This window comes from Oncorhynchus tshawytscha, linkage group LG21, assembly GCF_018296145.1.
Source record: "Oncorhynchus tshawytscha isolate Ot180627B linkage group LG21, Otsh_v2.0, whole genome shotgun sequence".
Classification (NCBI taxonomy): Eukaryota; Metazoa; Chordata; class Actinopteri; order Salmoniformes; family Salmonidae; genus Oncorhynchus; species Oncorhynchus tshawytscha.
The window spans coordinates 17,747,567-17,769,196 of NC_056449.1; the positions used below are offsets into that span (position 1 = coordinate 17,747,567).

The 21,630-nt window shown below is 41.3% G+C and overlaps 1 protein-coding gene across 6 annotated transcripts in view; it reads left to right on the top strand.

The window, feature by feature from the left end:
* The window catches only part of LOC112221056 (glutamate receptor 2), a 56,229-nt gene that overhangs the window by 26,550 nt on the left and 8,049 nt on the right, over positions 1–21,630 (top strand). For all 6 annotated transcript variants that reach the window (XM_024383127.2, XM_024383129.2, XM_024383128.2 and 3 more), the window contains exons 3-11: positions 1,728–1,967; positions 15,799–15,995; positions 17,824–17,877; positions 18,339–18,497; positions 18,788–18,955; positions 19,284–19,388; positions 19,694–19,801; positions 20,905–21,111; positions 21,268–21,630. The exon at positions 21,268–21,630 is cut by the window's right edge and continues 5 nt beyond it. In XM_024383127.2, the coding sequence (XP_024238895.1) occupies positions 1,728–1,967; positions 15,799–15,995; positions 17,824–17,877; positions 18,339–18,497; positions 18,788–18,955; positions 19,284–19,388; positions 19,694–19,801; positions 20,905–21,111; positions 21,268–21,630 (1,601 nt within the window). The remainder of the gene's footprint in view (positions 1–1,727; positions 1,968–15,798; positions 15,996–17,823; positions 17,878–18,338; positions 18,498–18,787; positions 18,956–19,283; positions 19,389–19,693; positions 19,802–20,904; positions 21,112–21,267) is intronic.

The window sequence follows — 21,630 nt, forward strand, 5'->3', positions numbered from 1 at the left end:
GAATACAGCTGAACCACTGAGCCATTTAATATTCATATTTACAGTACCTATGCACAGCTACAGTCGCTATGCATCATGTATATTACAGGACTTCCGTTTGTAATTCATGTGATGGGGCATAGGGATGGACTCACTCATTTGGGAACGTGCAATAGTGAACTGTGTAATGTAACTAACTGCAAAATAAAAGGGCTGTGCAGGGTACAGGAATCATGGATGCTGAGATTATAGGCATGTGCAATAATATTATGTGCACTGCTCAGGGACAGATGATAAAGGGTAATGTATATGAGGGAGGAGAGAAGTTATGGGGAAGGGGGGGTTGAAGTCCTTCAGCTTTTTTTGGTATTATTATTTTTTTTAATTTGCAGGTTTGATGTTATGTCTATCGCAGTGCATTTTCTGGTAAGTAAAGCAAATATCTGTGAGAAACAGACAATAAAGAATGATCTAATCTAATGATAGATGGATTATACCAATCTCAAACAGAGGTGATTGTACGGAACCAACCTATAGTCGATCTATAGTGTATTATATCTACACTATGGAGAAAACATCAGGAAAAAGGAGACAGAAACCACAGCGAAACCAACAGAAACACGCCACATACAGTAAGAGAGTAAACCAACTTTAATTGTATATGAATAAAAGCCTGTCCTTAAATTAGCATGGTCTTCCTTCCCAGCACAAGCTCTCCAAGGAACAATAAATAGTATAGGCCACAGTAGAGCCATAAGGGACAATAGTATAGGCCACAGCAGAGCCATACGGGACAATAGTCTTGGCCACAGCAGAGCCATACGGGACAATAGTCTTGGCCACAGCGGAGCCATAAGGTACATATAGAGGACGGTGCCATAGTGTAGCCCTGTATTGTACTGAATCTTTCAACTATCTCTCAGGAGAAGTTTTGAACCTCAAATGGCCTACCTATGAACGTAACTCAAGCAGAAACCACAACTGCTCAGAGTATAGGACTTACAGTATATATGGCTCCCGAATGACACAGCGGTCTAAGGCACTGTATCTCAGTGCAAGAGACGTCACTATAGTTCCTGGTTCAAATCCAGGCTGTATCACATCCAGCCGTGATCGGGAGTCCCATAGGGCGGCGCACAATTGGCCCAGTGTCATCTGGGTTTGGCCAGAGTAGGCTGTCATTGAAAATAAGAATTTGTTCTTAACTGACTTGCCTGGTAAAACTTTATTCAAATATAGAACGGGTCATATCAATGTCCATAGATATCCAACATGAAGATTTGATGAACTGTCTTTAACAATGGTTGCTCTTTTTCTTACATAAATTCCCACTGTATTGAATTCTATAATAAAAGCCCATAACATTTTTACCAGTAGCTTTCAAATATTGTGCTGTTGTAAGGAAGAGCTCCCCAGGCATTGCTTATGGACAGCAAAAATACATGAATCAGCTAAAACAAGCCGCTCCAGTGGCAGAGGCTCCTTTAGACAGTAGAAAGTTCATAAACGTTCAAACTTACATTTGTTACAGCACTTGTTTGAAGCCAATTGTCTCACAGTATAGCTCATTTTTGGAATCTTCGGTATCTTCTAGTTCATGTCCTGTAATGACCTTGTTTTAACGATGGCGCAAATAAAAATTACTGTGAAAATAGACAATAAATCGCATCTTATCTTAATGTAACACTGTTATCCAATACTTAAGTACACTTCTCCTCATGACTGTTTTGCAACTTCTCTCATTTCAGTCTGTTCCCAGTTCTCGAGAGGAGTTTACGCCATCTTTGGATTCTACGACAAGAAGTCGGTCAACACGATTACGTCGTTCTGTGGGACTCTGCATGTGTCATTTATCACCCCCAGCTTCCCGCTGGATGGAACTCATCAATTCATCATCCAGATGAGGCCTGACATCAAAGGACCCCTACTCAGCCTCATTGAGTACTACAAGTGGGACAAGTTTGCCTATCTCTACGACAGTGATAGAGGTAAGAGATACTAGTTTAACAGGACATAATCTACCCCATTTAAATGAAAATGATAAAAGTCACTGGCTGACTACTTCCACTATGGGCAAACAAGTATGAAACGTTTTGTTCAAATCAAAAAGGGTGCGGTCAAAAAGACGATTGATTTCATGTGTAAAGACACTAAGGACAACAGGTTTGACTCATCAATAAATCAAACCTAAGTCAAACTCTTGATTGGTTGAGTCGAGTTTGGTAGCATTGGGTTGGAACAAGAGCCTGAACATTGTTTTGGTCCCCCACCCACCCACCCACCCACTCTCTCACTCACTCACTCACTCACTCACTCACTCACTCACTCACTCACTCACTCACTCACTCACTCACTCACTCACATTCCTTCACACTCTTCACATACAGTACAGTGCTTCTACTCTCTGTTTATTATCTATGCATAGTCACTTTACCCCTACCTGCATGTACATATTACCTCAATTACCTCGACTAACTCGTACCCCTGCACATTGACACGGTACCGTTCACCTTACCACAGAGGGGTTATATTAGTGTGTAGCCCAAACTGTTAGGACGCTACAGACAGAAGTTGACAGATCGGCAGTACCGACTTCAGACGAGTCCCAAGATGCATGTGGGGGTCGTAGATCAAACGGAGAACACCACCGTGTTCGTGAGGGCCTCATCTTTTCATAGACGCCAAACCATTTGTCTGCTACAGCCAATTTCGTGAGAAGACTGATTTTCAGGATGTCTCAGGGTCTGACAAACACCACTCTAGCTCCATCACTATTCACCGCAGATGCAGAAGTGCGACATTAGCGGATGCGGTGGATTGAGATTGAGAATGCAAAAAAAACATATCTCCGGCTTTAACTGACAGATTTTGGGGGAGATTATTTTTCTTATGCTAATTTGATTTTCGCGGCGGAGCGGACATCAACTCTGGGGGCTTAAACAAGTCATTCAGAATGTTCTCACTTGTGTGGATTTAGAAAACGAGGCTTTTAAACTATAAACAATTTCCTAGTTACAAACATTTCCGTCAAGATGGCTTCCCCTTCCTGACACACTCAAACCAGGAAGTGACTATGGGTGTGGCTAGGGAGTGACTGGGGTGGAGCCCACAGCCTATACATATCTCAAGGAACTGTGGAACCTTATGGGTTACAGAATAAAGAACACTGCTTTTTGCCATTATTCAATCTTGACATAGAGGTTACTGTATATTAATGAAGAGGACTTATTTTTACAAACACTGTAAAATTCCTGAAGGTTGAAGAGAAGACAAGTACTGTATATGAAACCCAACTGTGATTAAATTATATTACATTCAAACTACACCTGCACAGGTATTCATGGAGTGACCGCCCTCTTGTCAACACATCTAAAGCTAACTAGAAAGCACTCAAGCAAATGAGAGAAGACTAGAACTGTCTATGCACTGCAAAGGTTATGCTTCTAGACTGTTTGCCATACATTTGATGTGACACGTTACATCCACATAAACGAGACACAGAGAGAGTTCATAGCAGTACCACACACTGAGAAAGGTACCAGGAGAACACGCAGTAAAGGGCATTGTGCTGCATGACAAACCACTTGTCAGATATTATCAACTAGGACCATTGCACCTCCTGTGTGAGAGCTTGTTTCATGGCTCGCAGCAAAGTAGGAGGGCAGTTCCCTGACAGTGAGGGTTTTGGACCTTGGGGCGGTGGTCCCCACATGCCCTGAAGAGTAGCTGGGTTTTCAAGTTTCTGTTGTATAGAACTCAACCAACAGAACGCTCTTTAAAAAATATATTTTGCTAGAGAATGACCTTGCTTTTGAAACTGTCTAAAAGTCTACGCACTCCAGAAATATTCAGGTGAAGTGATTGTTATAGCCCCAGTTATTTTTGTCTATGTGCATGGAAGCTTTCAACCTTGTTGAAGCTTTTCAGTATGTTTTATTTGCTGTGTCGTGTATTAGGCTAAGGATGATGCATTGAGTTGTTGCCCCGGGGGATAATGCAATGTCAGACAGTATTTACCCTTTGTGATGACACCACTTGGCTTGACACTACTTTGAAAAGGACACAAGCCTAGACTTCCCAGCAGTGGTGTAGTTGTAAAACAAATAGGTGGGTAAACGCTGATCGCTTTCCGCGGTGAGTACAGTAACACTTCCTGTACTTTCAATGCATTTCTCTGCAAAAGGTGGGTAAACAGTCACACAAAATAAAAACATTAGGTAAACGGTATTTACATGTGTTTAAGATGCAGTACAGCACTAATTACAAGGCTTTCAACAAAGAGTTCCATTTTCTATTTTTTGTACCGGAGGCAAGAGTAATATGCATAATACATATTATTGGGCTTGTATAAGAGTAGTTGAAAGGCACGATAGGATCCTATTACTTTTTATTATATGATGCTATCAGTCTTCATTTCCATGATGTCAAAATGAGAGTGATTTTGGATAGCAGTATGAAGTAGCACTTTCAGTTGGAGTACAGTAGGTGATGATACCTGATGATAGAAGCTAAGGGCGGGTTTCCAGAGTCAGTGGAATGGAAGGCTGACCTAAAAGAGAGAAAATCTGAATGTGTGATTTTTACCACTTTCTTTATGGACCAGCTTCTAACCTCAACACAGTGTGGTAGTGCTACTGGCTAATACAGGCTCTACTCTCTCTCTCGCTCTGTGTCTCTCTCTCTCTCTTAAATATTAGACATTTAGCAGACACTCTTATCGAGAGCAACTTACAATTATTGCATTCCTCTTAAGATAGCTATGTGGGACAACCACATACCACATGTTGTCTCTCTCTCTGTCTCTCTCTATTTCTCTCTATCTCACTCTGTCAATCTCTCTGTCTATTTCTCTCTCTGTCTATTTCTCTCTGTCTGCCTGTCTCTCTCAATCTCTCTCACACTTTCTCTCTCTTTTCTACACTCTCTCTCGCACTCAATTAAATTCAAATGGGCTTTATTGGCATGGGAAACATATGTTTACATTGCCAAAGCAAGTGAAATAAACATTAAACAAAACTGAGAAGAAACAAATTTAACAACAACATCAACAATAAGAAATTTACAGTAAACATTGCACTCAATAAGGTTTCAAAAAGATAGACATTTTATCTTATATTATCAGCTATGTATAGTGTTTTAGCAATGTGCAAATAGTTGTACTATGAATAGTGGGGGAAGATATGGTGGTATTTACAATCTTGTTTGTGCTCCACTGGTTGCACTATTCTCATGGCAACGGGCCACAAATTGTTCTGCTGTGATTGCACATCGTGGTATTTCACCTAACAGATATGGGAGTTTATCAATGTTGGGTTTGTTTTCAAATTCTTTGTGTGTCTGTGTGCTCTGTAGGAAGTATGTGTCTCTAATGTGGTCATACATTTGGCAGGAGGTTAGGAAGTAAAGCTCAGTGAGCACATATCGTGTCAACCTTTCTCAATAGCAAGGCTATGCTCACTGAGACTAGTCATACTCTTAATTCTTCATTTTGTATACTCTTTGTTTAGCGCCAGATAGCATTCCAATTTACTCTGTTTTTTTGGTTGATTCTTACCAGTATCTTTTTGATTTCTCATAACTTGGTTGAGTCTAATTGTGTTGCTGTCATGGGGCTCTGTTTGTGTTTGTGAACAGAGTCCCAGAACCAGTTGGCTGAAGGGACTCTTCTCTAAGTTAATCTCTCTGTATTTGAGGGCTTTGTGGTGGAATGTGTGGGCATCGCTTCCTTTCAGGTGGTTATAGAATTTAACAGCTCTTTTCTGGATTTTGATAACTAGTGGGTATAGTCTAAATTTTGCTCTGCATGCATTGTTTGGGGTTGTACCAGGAACACAAAGTACATTTTTGCAGAATTCTGCATGCGGTCTCAATTGGGTGTTTGTCCCATTTTGTGAATTTTTGGTTGGTGAGTGGACCCCAGACCTCACACCCATAGAGGCAATGAGTTCTATAACTCACTGAAGCATTTTTTTTGCCAGACCCTAATTGGGATATCAAGTTTTATGTTCCTTTTGATGGCATAGAAGGCCCTTCTTGGCTTGTCTCTTAGATCGTTCACAGCCTTGTGGAATTTACCTGAGGTTTTGATGTTTAGGCCGAGGTAGATAAAATATTGTGTGTGTTAAAGGGATACAGTGTCTAGCCAGATGTGTTGTCCTGGAAACTGGACCTTTTTTGGAACACCATTATTTTTGTCTTACTGTGATTCAATGTCAGGGCCTGAGTCTGACAGAATCTGTGCAGACTATCTAGATGCTGTTGTAGGGCCCCCTTGAATGGGAATAATAGCACCAGATCATCAGCAAACAGTAGACATTTGATTTCCGTGTCCGGTAAGGTGAGGCCGGGTGCATCCCTGTCTATTGTTCTAGTGCCCTCGCCAATTCATTGATATAAATATTGAAGAGGGTGGGGCTCAAGTTGTCTCACCCCACAGCCATGAGGAAAGAAATCTGTGTGTTTACTGCCAATATTAACTGCACACTTATTGTTTGTGTACATTGATTTTATAATGTCATATGTTTTTCCTCCCACACTGATTTCCACCCATTTGTATAGCAGACCCTCATGCAAAATTGAGTCAAAATACTTTTTGAAATATGCAAAGCATGAGAAGACTTTGTTTTGTTAAGGTTTATTTGTTTGTCAATAAGGGTGAAAGGGTGTATACGTGATCTGTCATACGGTATTTTGGTAAAAAGACAATTTGACATTTGCTCACAACATTGTTTTCACTGAGGAAATGTTGAAGTCTGCTGTTGATGATACTGTAGAGGATTTTTCAGATATTTATGTTGAAACAGATTCCACGGTAATTATTGGGGTCAAAGTTGTCTCCACTCTTCTGGATTGGGATGACCAGACCTTGGTTCCAAATATTGGGGAAGATCCCAGAGCTGATGATGAAATTTAAGAGTTTAAAAATAGCCCATTTGAATTTGTGGTCTGTATATTTGAACACCATAGGCCTTTTTGGGTTGGAGGGTTTGTATATTGTCCTGTAGCTCATCCAATGTAACTGGAGAATCCAATGGGTTCTGGAAGTTTTTAATAACTGACTCTGTTCAGTAAATTATCATGTTTTTGTTCTTGGTTCTTTGTTATATGGCCTAAAAGGTTGGAGACAGGGTTTATCCATACATCTTCATTTTGGATAGGTAACTCTTCATGAATTGTTGTTTGTTTAGTGTGTTCCAATGTTCTAAAAAGTGATTTGATTCTATGGATTATTCAATCACATTGAGCTTTTTTTCTGATTTGCTGTTCCTTCTTTTTTCTTCTGTGGGTCTGTGTTTTTGGTTGGATAGGTTTCTCAATTTCTTTCTAAGGTTTTAGAATTCTTTATCAAACCATTTCTCAATGTTGTTTGTTTTCTTAGGTTTTCTGCTTGAATTTAAATTACATGTGTTAGCTAATAGGTCAAATATACTGTTCATGCTTCCAACTGCTAAGTTTACACCTTCACTATTGCAGGGAAACATTTTGTCCAGGGAAATGTCTAGGAGGGATTTGTTGTTGGCCAATTGTTTTTTGGTAGGTGTCTACACTACCCTCCTTCCATTTATAGCATTTCTTAACAGCATGCAGTTTTTTCGGCTTTGATGCTTCATGGTTTAGTTTTGCTCTGTTCACATAGATTGTGATTTTACTGTGGTCTGAAAGTGGTTGGCTGACTGTGAATGCCCTGGGAGACTCTGGGTTGAGGTCAGTGATAAAGTACAGTAGTCTACAGTACTACTGCCAAAAGATGCATTATACAGTGGCAAGAAAAAGTATGTGAACCCTGTGGAAATACCTGGATTTCTGCATAAATTGGTCATAAAATTTGATCTGATCTTCATCTAGGTCACAACAATAGACAAACACGGTCTGCTTAAACTAATAACACACAAACAATTATATGTTTTCATGTCTTTATTGAACACACCGTGTAAACATTCACAGTGCAGGGTGGAAAAAGTATGTGAATCCTTGGATTTAATAACTGGTTGACTGCACTTTGGCAGCAATAACCTCAACCAAACATTTTCTTCTAGTTGCGGATCAGACCTGCACAACGGTCAGGAGGAATTTTGGACCATTCCTCTTTACAAAACTGTTTCAGTTCAGCAATATTCTTGGGATGTCTGGTGGGTACTGCTCTCTTGAGGTCATGCCACAGCATCTCGATCGGGTTAGAGGTCAGGACTGGGCCACTCCAGAAGGCATGTTTTCTTCTGTTGTAGCCATTCTGTTGTTGATCTTCAAATGGCGGACAGAAAGCCTAACATTCTCCTGCAAAATGTCTTGATAAACTAAATTCATTTTTCCATCGATGATAGCAAGCTGTTCAGGCCCTGAGGCAGCAAAGCAGCCCCAAACCATGATGCTCTCTCCACCATACTTTACAGTTGGGATGAGGTTTGGATGTTGATGTGCTGTGCCTTTTTATCTTCACACATAGTGTTGTGTGTTCCTTCCAAACAACTCATCTCTAGTTTCATCTGTCCACAGAATATTTTGCCAGTAGCGCTGTGGAACATCCAGGTGCACTTTTGCAAACTTCAGACGTGCAGTAATGTTTTTTTTTGGACAGCAGTGGCTTCTTCCGTGTTGTCCTCCCATGAACACCATTCTTGTTTAGTATTTTACTTATCATAGACTTGTCAACTGAAATGTTAGCATGTTCCAGAGATTCTGTAAGTCTTTAGCTGACACTCTAGGATTCTTCTTAACATTGAGAATTCTGCGCTGTGCTCTTGCAGTCATCTTTGCAGGATGGCCAGTCCTAGGGAGAGTAGTAACAGTGCTGAACTTTCTCCATTTATTTTCTCAATTTTTATGCTATTAATCTCGGCCAAGATAAAGCAAAGCAAAAACAACAACACAGAGTTACACATGGGATAAACAAACATACAGTCAATAACACAACAGAAAATCTGTATACAATGTGTGCAAATGAAGTAAGGAGGTAAGGCAATAAATAGGCCATAGTGGCGAAGTAATAACAATTTAGCAATTTAGGGGGGCTACATAGGGTGTGGCCAGGGTTGGTTTGAAGGGAACGACTGGTTGGGGGTGTGGCTGGTGATGCTGTGGTCTGGGCGTAGGTCCTCTGGGTACAGGTCTGGGGGGTCTGGGAAGGAGACTTGGTTCTGGGAGAGAGTCTTACATGTCTGGGTGGGGTGCTCATCATTCTGTTGCTCCTGTGTGAGGTACTGGGTCTGCGGTTGAGTGCTATGAATCTCAGGGTCCTGGCAAATCTTGTAGAGGTGTACCTGGTCATAGAGGCTGTCCAAATCAGAATGTCCAAACAGAATGATCCCTTTGATTATTGTCTAATTCCTTCTCGCATCTACACTCTCTCCTCCTCTCACCTTTTCCCTTTGCTTGGGACTTCAGTGCACAACACATCTCCTGTCTATGACTAGGAAAAAAAACTTTCTAAGCCAAACTTTCATATCATAACCACTAACCTCTACACAGCCTACATCGTTGTCACCATATTAACATCATAGTCAACATAGCTACTAGAACTAAAGCGTTAGTAAACCTGCTACAATCATGCAGTGTAGTGTACAGTCAACAGCAAGCAATTTAGCAGTTACACCGGCGAGCCCCGGTGGCAAAATATTGATAAAACCAAAAGCTTACTTTGACTTAGAAGAGTTCCAGTGTTGGATAGCCATAGCCAAAACATTCAAGCTAACATAGCATCCTTCACTGTTTGAGCTGGGTGTTTGTATATGCTAAACTAGCTAGCTGCAATCACTAGCTAAGTAAGTGAATGTAAAAATAAATACAGCTAGCTCTCTCTCTCTGTCTTTCTTCTTCATTGTATGCACTGCAGTGATAGCTAGCTGTAGCTTATGCTTTCAGTACTATATTAATTATCTGATCCTTTGATTGGGTGGACAACATGTCAGTTCATACTTTAAAAACTCTTAGAAGTTGGAGGCGGTCCTCCAGAAGTTGTCATAATTTTTCTGTAAGGCTATGGAAGGGGGTGAGAATCACGAGCCTCCTAGGTTTTGTATTGAAGTCAATGTACAATACCCAGAGGAGGAGGGAAACTAGCTGCCCTCAAGCTACATCATGGTGCCTAACCATTTGAGTCTATTAGGAGCAGAATTTCTGGATTTTTTTGTGTCCTCAGTGGGTGTGGGGGGTTGTCAAGAGGGCTATCAAGGGGGCTGACAGGGGTTGCTAGGGAGGGGGTGGGTCTAATGGGTTAGTGGGTCCTGTCTTGTCTGTCCTGGCTGTGGTCGGGGCCTGAAGAGGGATGTTCTGTTGGCTTCTCTGGGGGGGATGGCCAGCTCACTCACGAGTTGTTCATTGTCCCATCTCAGCTTTCTCACCTCCTCCTTCAGCACTCTCCCCCCTTCCTCCTGCTGGGCTGTTTATCCTCTCCCTCCTGTTGGAGTTTTGTCACCACAGTCCAGAGTGCAGACACGTCTCTCTCCCTTTTCAGCTCTCTGGTTTAGGGGGTGTTGTGCTGGTCTGTTGGTACCTGTGCTGTCTGGCACTTTCTCTCTCGCTCTCTCTATCTCAAACAGGGCTGGTTACAGTGGAGTGTGTAATAGCATTGACTACATTGAATGGGGCTCAAGAGAATATCCATGGTCTCAGAAGGTCCAATTAGCATGTGCTAATCCTACAGTGCTAGTTGTAGTGGAATGTTGTGTTAGGGTGAGCTACATAAAACAAGTATAATGGAATGTTTTATTGAGAATGCTAATGCTATAATGCTAGTACCTGGTTGATGAGCTCTCTCTGGCTCGCCCCTTGTGCATATTTCCTCATCACATTGCTCTGCCTAATTAGGTCAGATAGATCCACATTCATTCCCATGGCAACCGATGTGCAGAGCGTTCACTGGTGTGGTGGCTCATTGGTGTATGTGGATTGGTGTGTGTGGGTGTGTGTGTGTTTTTAGAGTCTGTGTGCATGTTTGTGTGCTTCCCTGCATCTGTCTGTCTGTCTGTGTGTGTGAATGGGTGTTGTCGTTAGATATAATGAATCCCATCAGCACATTGGGTCTAGTTACTAAACCTACACCTCTACTGACTTCCTCGATAGTCCTTTGAAAGCGATACTGTCAAGGCTACAATGGAATGTGGAGGGACATTTAAGAAAGAGCAGATTTACGTTTCTGTAAATAATGTGTTCTCAGTCCCTTAGGGAAATAAGGGTTCAATGTAAATGAAATGGGCTCCCAATACCATTCTACAATGTGCCAAGGTATTGAGGAGATGCAACTAACATGTTGATGTTGATGAACTTGACAGTCACGCAAGAGACTTGTAATGCAGTCAGTCAAATTATTACTGTCTCATGCTTCCTACCAGGAAGAGTTTGTACTGGATACATCAATGTTAGGCTCAAAGTGGGTGCTTAGCTAATTATCCAATTAAGAAAAGTGTTAGCTTGATTGCTGTCCTGATAATTGACTGCCACTTTTAAAAAGTCTTGAGTCTTTCCCAGAATTTCAAATGGACCCTATCCCCTCCGCCCTAGTCCTTCCTCCCTAGCCCTGTCACGCCCTGACCTTAGAGATCCTTTTTATGTCTCTATTTTGGTTTGGTCAGGGCGTGAGTTGGGGAGGGAATTCTATGTTTTGTGTTTCTATGATTTTCTATGTTTTGGCCAGGTATGGTTCTCAATCAGGGACAGCTGTATATCGTTGTCTCTGACTGGGAACCATACTTAAGCCCCTCCTGTAGATCTGAAGGGGTTGGATAGGAGCAATATTGCAAAAATGATATCAATCAAAAGGCAAACGTCAAGCAAGTACCATATTGCCTATACCTAGCCAATCCCTTCAGATCTCCTAGTGTCCACGGACGAGGGGCTATGGGGGTCCATTTAGATTAGATCTGATCTGGGAAACAGCTGTAAAGATTTGACTTGATGTAAGACTAACTTTGATGATGATTTACACAGCTTGACCACCAAGATCTTGTCCACCCCTTGAACATTTTGACTAAGCTACAACTGGCATTCTTTGAAAGTTGGGGATAATCCTCGCTCTGCAGTGTTGCACAATGAAAGATAAGAGTTTTGTGTAAAATTCGGGTTTCTCATTAAGTGCAATTTGTTTCATATCTCCCTATGGTTGCTTGGGGCATTAACCCTTTTTATGGGGTTAAATTAAGGTTAGATGTTTTGTAGAACATATTTTGGGATATGATTGGCCCCGAGCTCAACAACAACTTATATTGTATGTTTGAACAATAACAGTATATGTTTCCAAACCATGTTGATGAGAAACAATGAGGAGTGACACCTCCGATACAGAATTAGTATAACACTCAGAATGAACCCACAGTGCACTTTCCCTTTATCTGCATGCAATTGAATTGGGGGTTTAGTCTAGAGAGAGAGGTAATGCAAGTAAAGGTTCACACCTTGAGTACAGTGTTCTATATTCTGACTGAACTCAAAGTGTGGTTCATTCTATCTACAATGGATTGAATCTTGAATTAGAATCTAGGGAGATGTTCTGGACGTGTATGTGTGTGTCGGCTCTTCTCCCAGCCTTTACCCCCTCTGTGGGTGAGAGACAGCTTCTCTGACAGCCTCTGACGATCCTTCAGCCTCACCACTCCTCCTCTCCCAAGGCGCTAGCTGTCTCCACAGCCAGTCTGTCAGCCATCCACTACCCGCCATGATGGAGGGAGGCTGCATGGGAAATCAGCCCGTCTCGACGCGCAAACTGTTTGGGAAATAGAAAATGAAGGAGAAACCCCATTGGTCTATTGTTTTTATTGGTTGGTGATGTTTTTGTTGATATTAAGAATGGCATACATACTAGGCTGGCACAATGTGGAATGATAGGAATATTTTTCACGGAAAGTTCATTACTGGTATGGTATGGTGTTTTCACTTCACCTACAGTATGTTACCTGTAGATATACTGTAGTATTGGATGATCTGTGTCTAAAGTACATTACAGGCCAGGGTTTGAGGAGAAAGAAGGAAATTGATACTCTAAGGTATTATTGACCCAATACTCTACATATAACTATGCGGTGAGTATAGAATTCAATCATCCTGTCTAACAATTTTAATGCATAATTTCTCAACATTTGTATTGGAAATACAGTGGGGCAAAAAAGTATTTAGTCATCCACCAATTGTGCAAGTTCTCCCACTTAAAAAGATGAGAGAGGCCTGTAATTTTCATCATAGGTACACTTCAACTACGACAGACAAAATGAGAAAAGAAAATCCAGAAAATCACATTGTAGGATTTGTAATGAATTTATTTGCAAATTATGGTGGGAAAAAAGTATTTGGTCAACAACAAAAGTTTATCTCAATACTTTGTTATATACCCTTTGTTGGTAATGACAGAGGTCAAACATTTTCTGTAAGTCTTCACAAGGTTTTCACACACTGTTGCTGGTATTTTGGCCCATTCCTCCATGCAGATCTCCTCTAGAGCAGTGATGTTTTGGGGCTGTTGCAGGGCAACACAGACTTTCAACTCCCTCCAAAGATTTTCTATGGGTTTGTGATCTGGAGACTGGCTAGGCAACTCCAGGACCTTGAAATGCTTCTTACGAAGCCACTCCTTTGTTGCCCGGGCGGTGTGTTTGGGATCATTGTCATGCTGAAAGACCCAGCCACGTTCCTTCTTCAATGCCCTTGCTGATGGAAGGAGGTTTTCACTCAAAATCCCACGATACATGGCCCCATTCATTCTTTCCTATACACGGATCAGTCGTCCTGGTCGCTTTGCAGAAAAACAGCCTCAAAGCATGATGTTTCCACCCCCATGCTTCACAGTAGGTATGGTGTTCTTTGGATGCAACTCAGCATTCTTTGTCCTCCAAACACGACGAGTTGAGTTTTTACCAAAAAGTTATATTTTGGTTTCATCTCCCAATCTTCTTCTGGATCATCCAAATGCTCTCTAGCAAACTTCAGACGGGCCTGGACATGTACTGGCTTAAGCAGGGGGACATGTCTGGCACTGCAGGATTTGAGTCCCTGGCGATGTAGTGTGTTACTGATGGTAGGCTTTGTTACTTCGGTCCCAGCTCTCTGCAGGTCATTCACTAGGTCCCCCCGTGTGGTTCTGGGATTTTTGCTCACCGTTCTTGTGATCATTTTGACCCCACGGGGTGAGATCTTGCGTGGAGCCCCAGATCGAGGGAGATTATCAGTGGTCTTGTATGTCTTCCATTTCCTAATAATTGCTCCCACAGTTGATTTCTTCAAACCAAGCTGCTTACCTATTGCAGATTCAATCTTCCCAGCCTGGTGCAGGTCTACAATTTTGTTTCTGGTGTCCTTTGACAGCTCTTTGGTCTTGGCCATAGTGGAGTTTGGAGTGTGACTGTTTGAGGTTGTGGACAGGTGTATTTTATACTGATAACAAGTTCAAACAGGTGCCATTAATACAGGTAACGAGTGGAGGACAGAGGAGCCTCTTAAAGAAGAAGTTACAGGTCTGTGAGAGCCAGAATTCTTGCTTGTTTGAAGGTGACCAAATACTTATTTTCCACCATAATTTGCAAATAAATTCATTAAAAATCCTACAATGTTATTTTCTGGATTTTCTTTTCTCATTTTGTCTGTCATAGTTGAAGTGTACCTATGATGAAAATTACAGTCTTCTCTCAATTTTTTAAGTGGGAGAACTTGCACAATTGGTGGCTGACTAAATACTTTTTTGCCCCACTGTATATGTTTGTATCCCAAATGTGAAATATTGCAAATTTCACTTATTTACATTTTGTGGGCTTTGAATCGTTATTCAAGGCGATTGATTTCTGTCCTAAGAGTTCAGTAGCAGTGGCAGTAGTTTAGTAAAGCTACTGTATAGTGTGGTGATTCCTGACTATCCCAGGTAGATACAAATATTTCCTAAAGACATAAAAGTATGAAAATGCTTCTCACATGTAATGCTGAGTCTGAACATGCAATAAACCTGCATCCCAAAAGATTAACAAAATTATTTCCACTCTGTGAAGATGCTTTCTAAAATACAGTATGTTTAAATTTTACCCAATGCATAGGCCTAATAATTTACAATATTGACCATTAGCCGGGATTCTCTTGTTGCCTCACGTCAGCGCATGGTGAGCGGAGCTTAAATCAGAGCAAATTCCAATTATCTTCTTTAATGGACACCGGAGAAACAGTCAACCTTAACTGAGTCATAATGACCCTACAGTAATCATGACTTATGTGTTCTGAGGAAAATGCTCCCCCAACATCTCACCTTCAAGAACACTGCTGCCCTGTCGTATCAAATCAATTAGCTGTAATTCACCATCTAGGATGAAACGCTCACACCCTTTAATATCAAATCATGCTCCAACTGCCCTCTATGGAGGTTGAGATCAATGCACACTACACTTGTACCGTCATTAAACAGGGTGGGACACAAGTAGAATAGGAACATTAGAATTGATGTAACAATTGACTTAAGCCTTGGCCAACTCTTTGTAGAGAATTGTACAGAAAGAACGGGGCAGAGGTTACAGATTACAGGAGTAATTCTTACAGTATGATGAACTGGACTGTGTGGGTCTTATAGCCAGACAGTGTGGTAGTAGAACTGTGTGTTACATTTCACCACAAATGTTGGTTGATGTTGGCTCCTCTAATGTCATATATCCATCTATTTGAATGGATATGAACCCTACAATTAACTGTATTCATGGGTCATGTTCATTAGAACACACCATAGCAAAACATTTTGTGACAGAAAACAAAAACAAGCATTTCTTAATGGAGTAGTTCAAATAGTGCCTTCTCATCTCACCCAGTTTCAGAGCATTTTCTTCAGTTTAATGACAAATGAACATGACCCTGTTGTCTGTCCAGGTTTGACCACGCTGCAGGTGGTGCTGGACACGGCTGCGGAGAGGAAGTGGCAGGTGATGGCCATTAACGTGGGCAACCTGAAGGACGAGAGGAAAGACGAGGCCTATCGCTCCCTCTTCCAGGACCTGGAGAACAAGAAGGAGAGACGGGTCATCCTCGACTGTGAACAGGACAAAGTCCGAGACATTATGGAGCAGGTACAAGCTCAGTATGTGTAATGCAGCGAGTGAGATGTTGTTGGCGTGTGCTTGTGTGTTTGATCTTACTAGCCTTGTGGGGACCAGAAGTCCTCACAAGGATAGTAAAACAAGGAATATTCATACAAGTGGGGACATTTCCTCAGTCACCACAAGGAAAAGGGCTATTTTAGGCTTAGAATACAACAATAGAATTAAAAGGCATAGAGATTCACATGAACAGGTTATTTCTGAACCTTCCCTAGACCCTGGGATAGTCCATTGAGTAGTATTTAATGCAAGCAGACATGTGTTTAACCAATGCCCATATTCACCCCGCTGTTGCATGCTAGAGCTTTTATCTGTTATGAAAAATAATCCAACCTGGTCACACTCTTCTGCCAAAGCAAGTCACTTAAAATGCATTTTATTCAAATGATTCTTCAAATCTCTATATGTAACTGGATTTCTAAGTGGAGGTGTTACTCATGTGGTGGGATTAGTTGCAGGTGTGTCATTTGAGATAGTCACTAAAATGGCTTTTGAGGTAGTTACTGAAATGGGCTTCCTGTTTTAGTTTCGGTACTGACAAGTGATAACACTGGCAGGTGGCAGTGGGTTATGACTTTTAATCAAAACAATTGTACACGCTACAGGTATAATGTGGAAATATGATAGTGCTTAGCATTTAACAGAAATGTAGGTTAATTTGATTTTTTTAACAACTAATTGACCGATGTCGGTTCAATTATTTACTGACGTCGGTTCAAATATTAGAATTGCGTTTCGTTCGTTTCTCCAGAGATAAATCAGATCCAGCCTGTTGTGCGATGTAGTAGGGAGTTGTAGTTTCCAACAGGACAATATTCTACATAGTTTAGCGCAAACAATGTGGTAAATAACTACAAAGACCATAATCCATTGCGCGCCTACTTGTCTGTTTGGTGTGGGCAGAGAACTCTATATAATGACTAGATGCTCATGTCTCCGCCTTAACAATGGGAGTTGTTGTTCCAAAAGAAGGAAGGCAGGCGGCAGCAAGCTTAGTTCCAAAATAAGCCATAGAAAAGCATTGGTCTCATTTTGGACAAATTTTGGCGAGAGTGAAACCTCTCGCTTCGCCACTTCCTCTCTGGTGTGTAGAGGGAGAGAAGAGATGAAGAATGCGCGATCGAGAGGGATAGAGAGCAGTTGCTTTGCGCTGTATCCCTACCAGAAAAGACGTGATCTAAGTGATTGATAGTTGGTATTCAGCCGTCATAAAAGTATGCCTTATTTACTTTAAGGGACTACTAAAATAGTGATTTTGTCATACAGCATAGCCAGCAGCTCTAGATGATGAGAGGAGGACTTGTAATGAAATAATAAAGTAATCAAATATAACTAATGTAATATACACAACAACAAACATTATTTTATTAAAGTAAAGTAATGTGAATAATGGATGGTTAATATATGATAAGCAGTAATAGGCATCAACTACCATCAAGGGACTTTTATGAATTGTTTTATTCTGTGTTTTTACAGCATTCAATCCACATAATACATAGTACATTTATTGTAAAAAATAAATAAATATCTAAACCGAAATCGTAAACCGTGATCATTTTTTGATAATCGAACAGAAACAGAATCAACCTCAAAAAGCACTAATCGGTCCACACTAAAATATGACAATGGATGTTTTTTTGTGTTTGGTAGATAGAGTTATAACTCCAAAAAGTATACAATTTTCATTCTCAAACATGATTGCTGTACCATGAGGAATATGATTACTTGGAGACTGTCTTGTTTGGATTACACGTCATTATGGTTTCTGTTCTGTTTCCCTATCTGATGTTGTCCCCAGGTCATCACCATTGGCAGACATGTGAAAGGCTACCACTACATCATTGCAAATTTGGTAAGTTTTCACACCTCTGTTTAACCAGCAGTGGAATTGTAATCTCAGGAAGAACAAAGTGATTTGTAAAATAATTTATCAAGCTCAAAGCATCGTGATAAGACATTGAGAACACAGAGTGATTGTCTTCCAATTGAACCCCCTACGTATTACACAATTAGTTAGCTTAATCTATTAAATCATCCCTTTCCCATTTTTTGGGGAGGGTTTTTGCTGACATTTCGATAGCTTGGGACTATAAGGTTCTATCTGCAAAAACATGATTCTGAGATAATTGGCTTTAAAGTTCCGAACCCTCATTGGTGTGATGGTGTCAGAAATGTTTATCTTTTGAACTTAATAACATCAATAATTATTCATGTTATTACAGCATTCAGTCCATTGAACAGAACGAGGTTATGTCAATATCTCAATTTTGACAAAAATGCAGATGGAACCTGATTTCCTTGTTTTAATTTCAGGGTTTTGTGGATGGGGACCTCTCCAAAATCCAATATGGCGGAGCCAACGTGTCAGGTTTCCAGATTGTGGATTTTGATGACCCTTTGGTGTCCAAATTTGACCAGATTTGGGAGGCTCTGGAGGAGAAGGAATACCCTGGTGCCGACAGTAAGATTAGGGTGAGTAGATATAACATTGGGTTCGGTTGAGTGGCACTCAGCTAGCATTCTTCTGTCTTCGGGGAGTTGTGAGGTGTCTGCCGATTAAAAATGTTCCTCCCCCATTCTCACTCACTCACTCATACTGTGCGCGTGCAAACCCAGGAACACAGCTGCATGCCCACACACAGACACGCACACTAACAAGTCATCACAACCCCCTCACACACACACCATCTCTTCCTCCCCTCCCCTGTGTCCCCATATCCCCCCACACAATCACACACCCATCCCCCTCTGTTCTATTGCAGTACACATCTGCGTTGACCTACGACTCAGTGCAGGTGATGACGGAGGCCTTCCGCTACCTGCACAAGCAGCGCATTGACATCGCCAGGAAGGGCAACAACGGCGACTGTCTGGCCAACCCCGCTGTGCCCTGGGCGCAGGGAGTGGAGATCGAGCGCGCACTCAAACAGGTGATAGCATGGGGTTGCCATGGCAATGGCTGTCTGGCTCTACCACACACACACACACACACACAGAGACTGAAGTTTAAGGACACACACATACACACTCACACAGATACGCATGCACACACACACAAACTCACACAAACACATTCTCCCCTGAGCTAACAGTGACAATCGTCTGCCCACACACAATAGTCAGCCTCCAGCTTTAGAGCTTAGACAACGCAATTTGATTCCAAATCTGTGTGGAGAAACTGAATTGGTTTTGTCTATGACAGAGGTATTTAATTGTGGTGTCTTGCAATTCTGACGATGTGCTTTTGTGTCCTTTTAGGTTCGTGTGGACGGCCTCACAGGGAACATTCAGTTCGATCAACATGGCAAACGAGTCAACTACTCAGTTAATATCATGGAGCTGAAAAATAATGGTCCTGTGAAGGTATGCTAGTGTTTCTGAATATGTCTAGAACATGTCAGAATCTTAATAGATCAAGGTTGTATAATGTATGACAGTCTTTAATGTGTTTGTCTGTGATGGAACAAGACAACAGCAAAGATCTAAAGACACGACATTGGATGGAATTGGCCTACAGAAATCAACCATTTTTTGCAGATAGCAGAAATGACAGAGAATTTATAACATGGCTGTGTAGATGCTTCAGTCCTTTCCCATCATGTGAAACAACAACACTGTCTCATGACATTATGGCATTGTTCATTCACTATTCATTATTTCCTCCACAGATTGGATATTGGAACGAAGTTGACAAAATGGCTGTCACAAAATCAGACGTGTTCCCGAATGACACAACAGGGATGGAAAACAAAACTGTCATTGTGACCACAATCTTGGTAATGACTTATCATAGACTCTATTCATACTAACTGACTCATGAACACACAACAATCGGATATAATTTCCTTTGATTAGTTCCTCACTTAGCAATTGTTACTAGTCCATAGAATCATGTATTTACGACATTACAGTGTCCATATAAAATCAAATCAAATTGTATTTGTCACATGCACCGAATACAACAGTAGATCTTACCGTGAAATGCTTACTTACAAGCCTTAACCCACAATGCAGTTTAAGAAATAGAGAAAATTGACTAAATATACTAAAGTAAAAAATCAAATAAAAGTAACACAATAAAATTACAATAACGAGGCTATATACATATAGGTAACACATTGCCCCCCTTCCCCTCTTCTACAATGCAGCTACTCTCTGTTGTTATGGATATTCACTTTAACAACTCTAGTTACATGTACAGAGTACTTCAACTAACAGGTGACCTCGCACATGGACTCTGTACCGGTACCCCTTGTATATTGTCTTGCTATTGTTATTTAACTGCTTCTCTTTAATGACTTGTTACTTTTATTTCTTAATCTTATCCGTATTTTTTTCAACTGCATTGTTGGTTAGGGCCTTGTAAGTAAGTGTTTCACTGTAAGGTCTACACCTGTTGTATTCAGCACATGTGAATAATAACATTTGATTTGATTTCAGTCGTGCTTGGCAACACAGTCGTGGGTGAACAGAGAGTACAGGAGTGGACTAAGCACACTGAGGCTGTCCTAATATGGACACCGTACAACATACACAAACCAACCCATAGTTGTCTAGGGGCTCTATTCACTCAGATTTGCAAAAGTTCAGCTTTACAGCATGATTGAAATTTAAAGGCAACCTTCCTGCTTTATCAGAGACTTCATTCACAGTAAATGCTGCTTATGTCGGCTCAATCGGAAATTACCTTAACATCTCTATCACGGAATCTGTAATGCTTCAGTTTTCCATATTGAATAGAGCTCTAAGTCTGTTACAACATTAAGTTTGTGAAACTATTCATTCCTCTGTCATTGTACAAAGCTAGCATGTATACCATGATGTAAAGCCTAAAGGCAAGCCTACTGGACTGAACAGTATTTGTAATTTTCTCCCTCAGGAAGCCCCATATGTAATGCTTAAGAAGAACGCTGACCTTTTTCTAGACAATGAAAGATACGAGGGCTACTGTGTAGATTTGGCCGCTGAGATAGCCAAGCACTGCGGCTTCAAATACCAGCTGAAAATTGTGGGGGATGGAAAATATGGAGCCCGAGACGCTGAGACCAAGATCTGGAACGGAATGGTGGGAGAGCTCGTCTATGGGGTAAGAAAAGAGATACATGGATCTTCTAATACTGATCACATCCAATGACCTGCTGTATACAAACTACTGAAACATTCCCAGTAGTTCCCTTTAAACACAACTAAACCTTATCCTGTTTCGCTAGAACAATAAGCTCCTTCCTCCTCTCTTACCCAGAAAGCTGATATAGCCGTGGCACCGTTGACCATTACCCTCGTCCGAGAAGAAGTCATTGACTTCTCCAAGCCCTTCATGTCCTTGGGGATCTCCATCATGATCAAGAAGCCCCAGAAGTCTAAACCTGGAGTCTTCTCTTTCCTGGACCCTCTGGCCTACGAGATCTGGATGTGCATCGTGTTTGCCTACATCGGTGTGAGCGTGGTGCTCTTCCTGGTCAGCCGATTCAGCCCATACGAGTGGCACACAGAGGAGTACGAGGATGGCCAGATCCAGACTAATGAATCGACCAACGAGTTTGGGATATTCAACAGTCTCTGGTTCTCCCTCGGCGCCTTCATGAGACAGGGCTGTGACATCTCG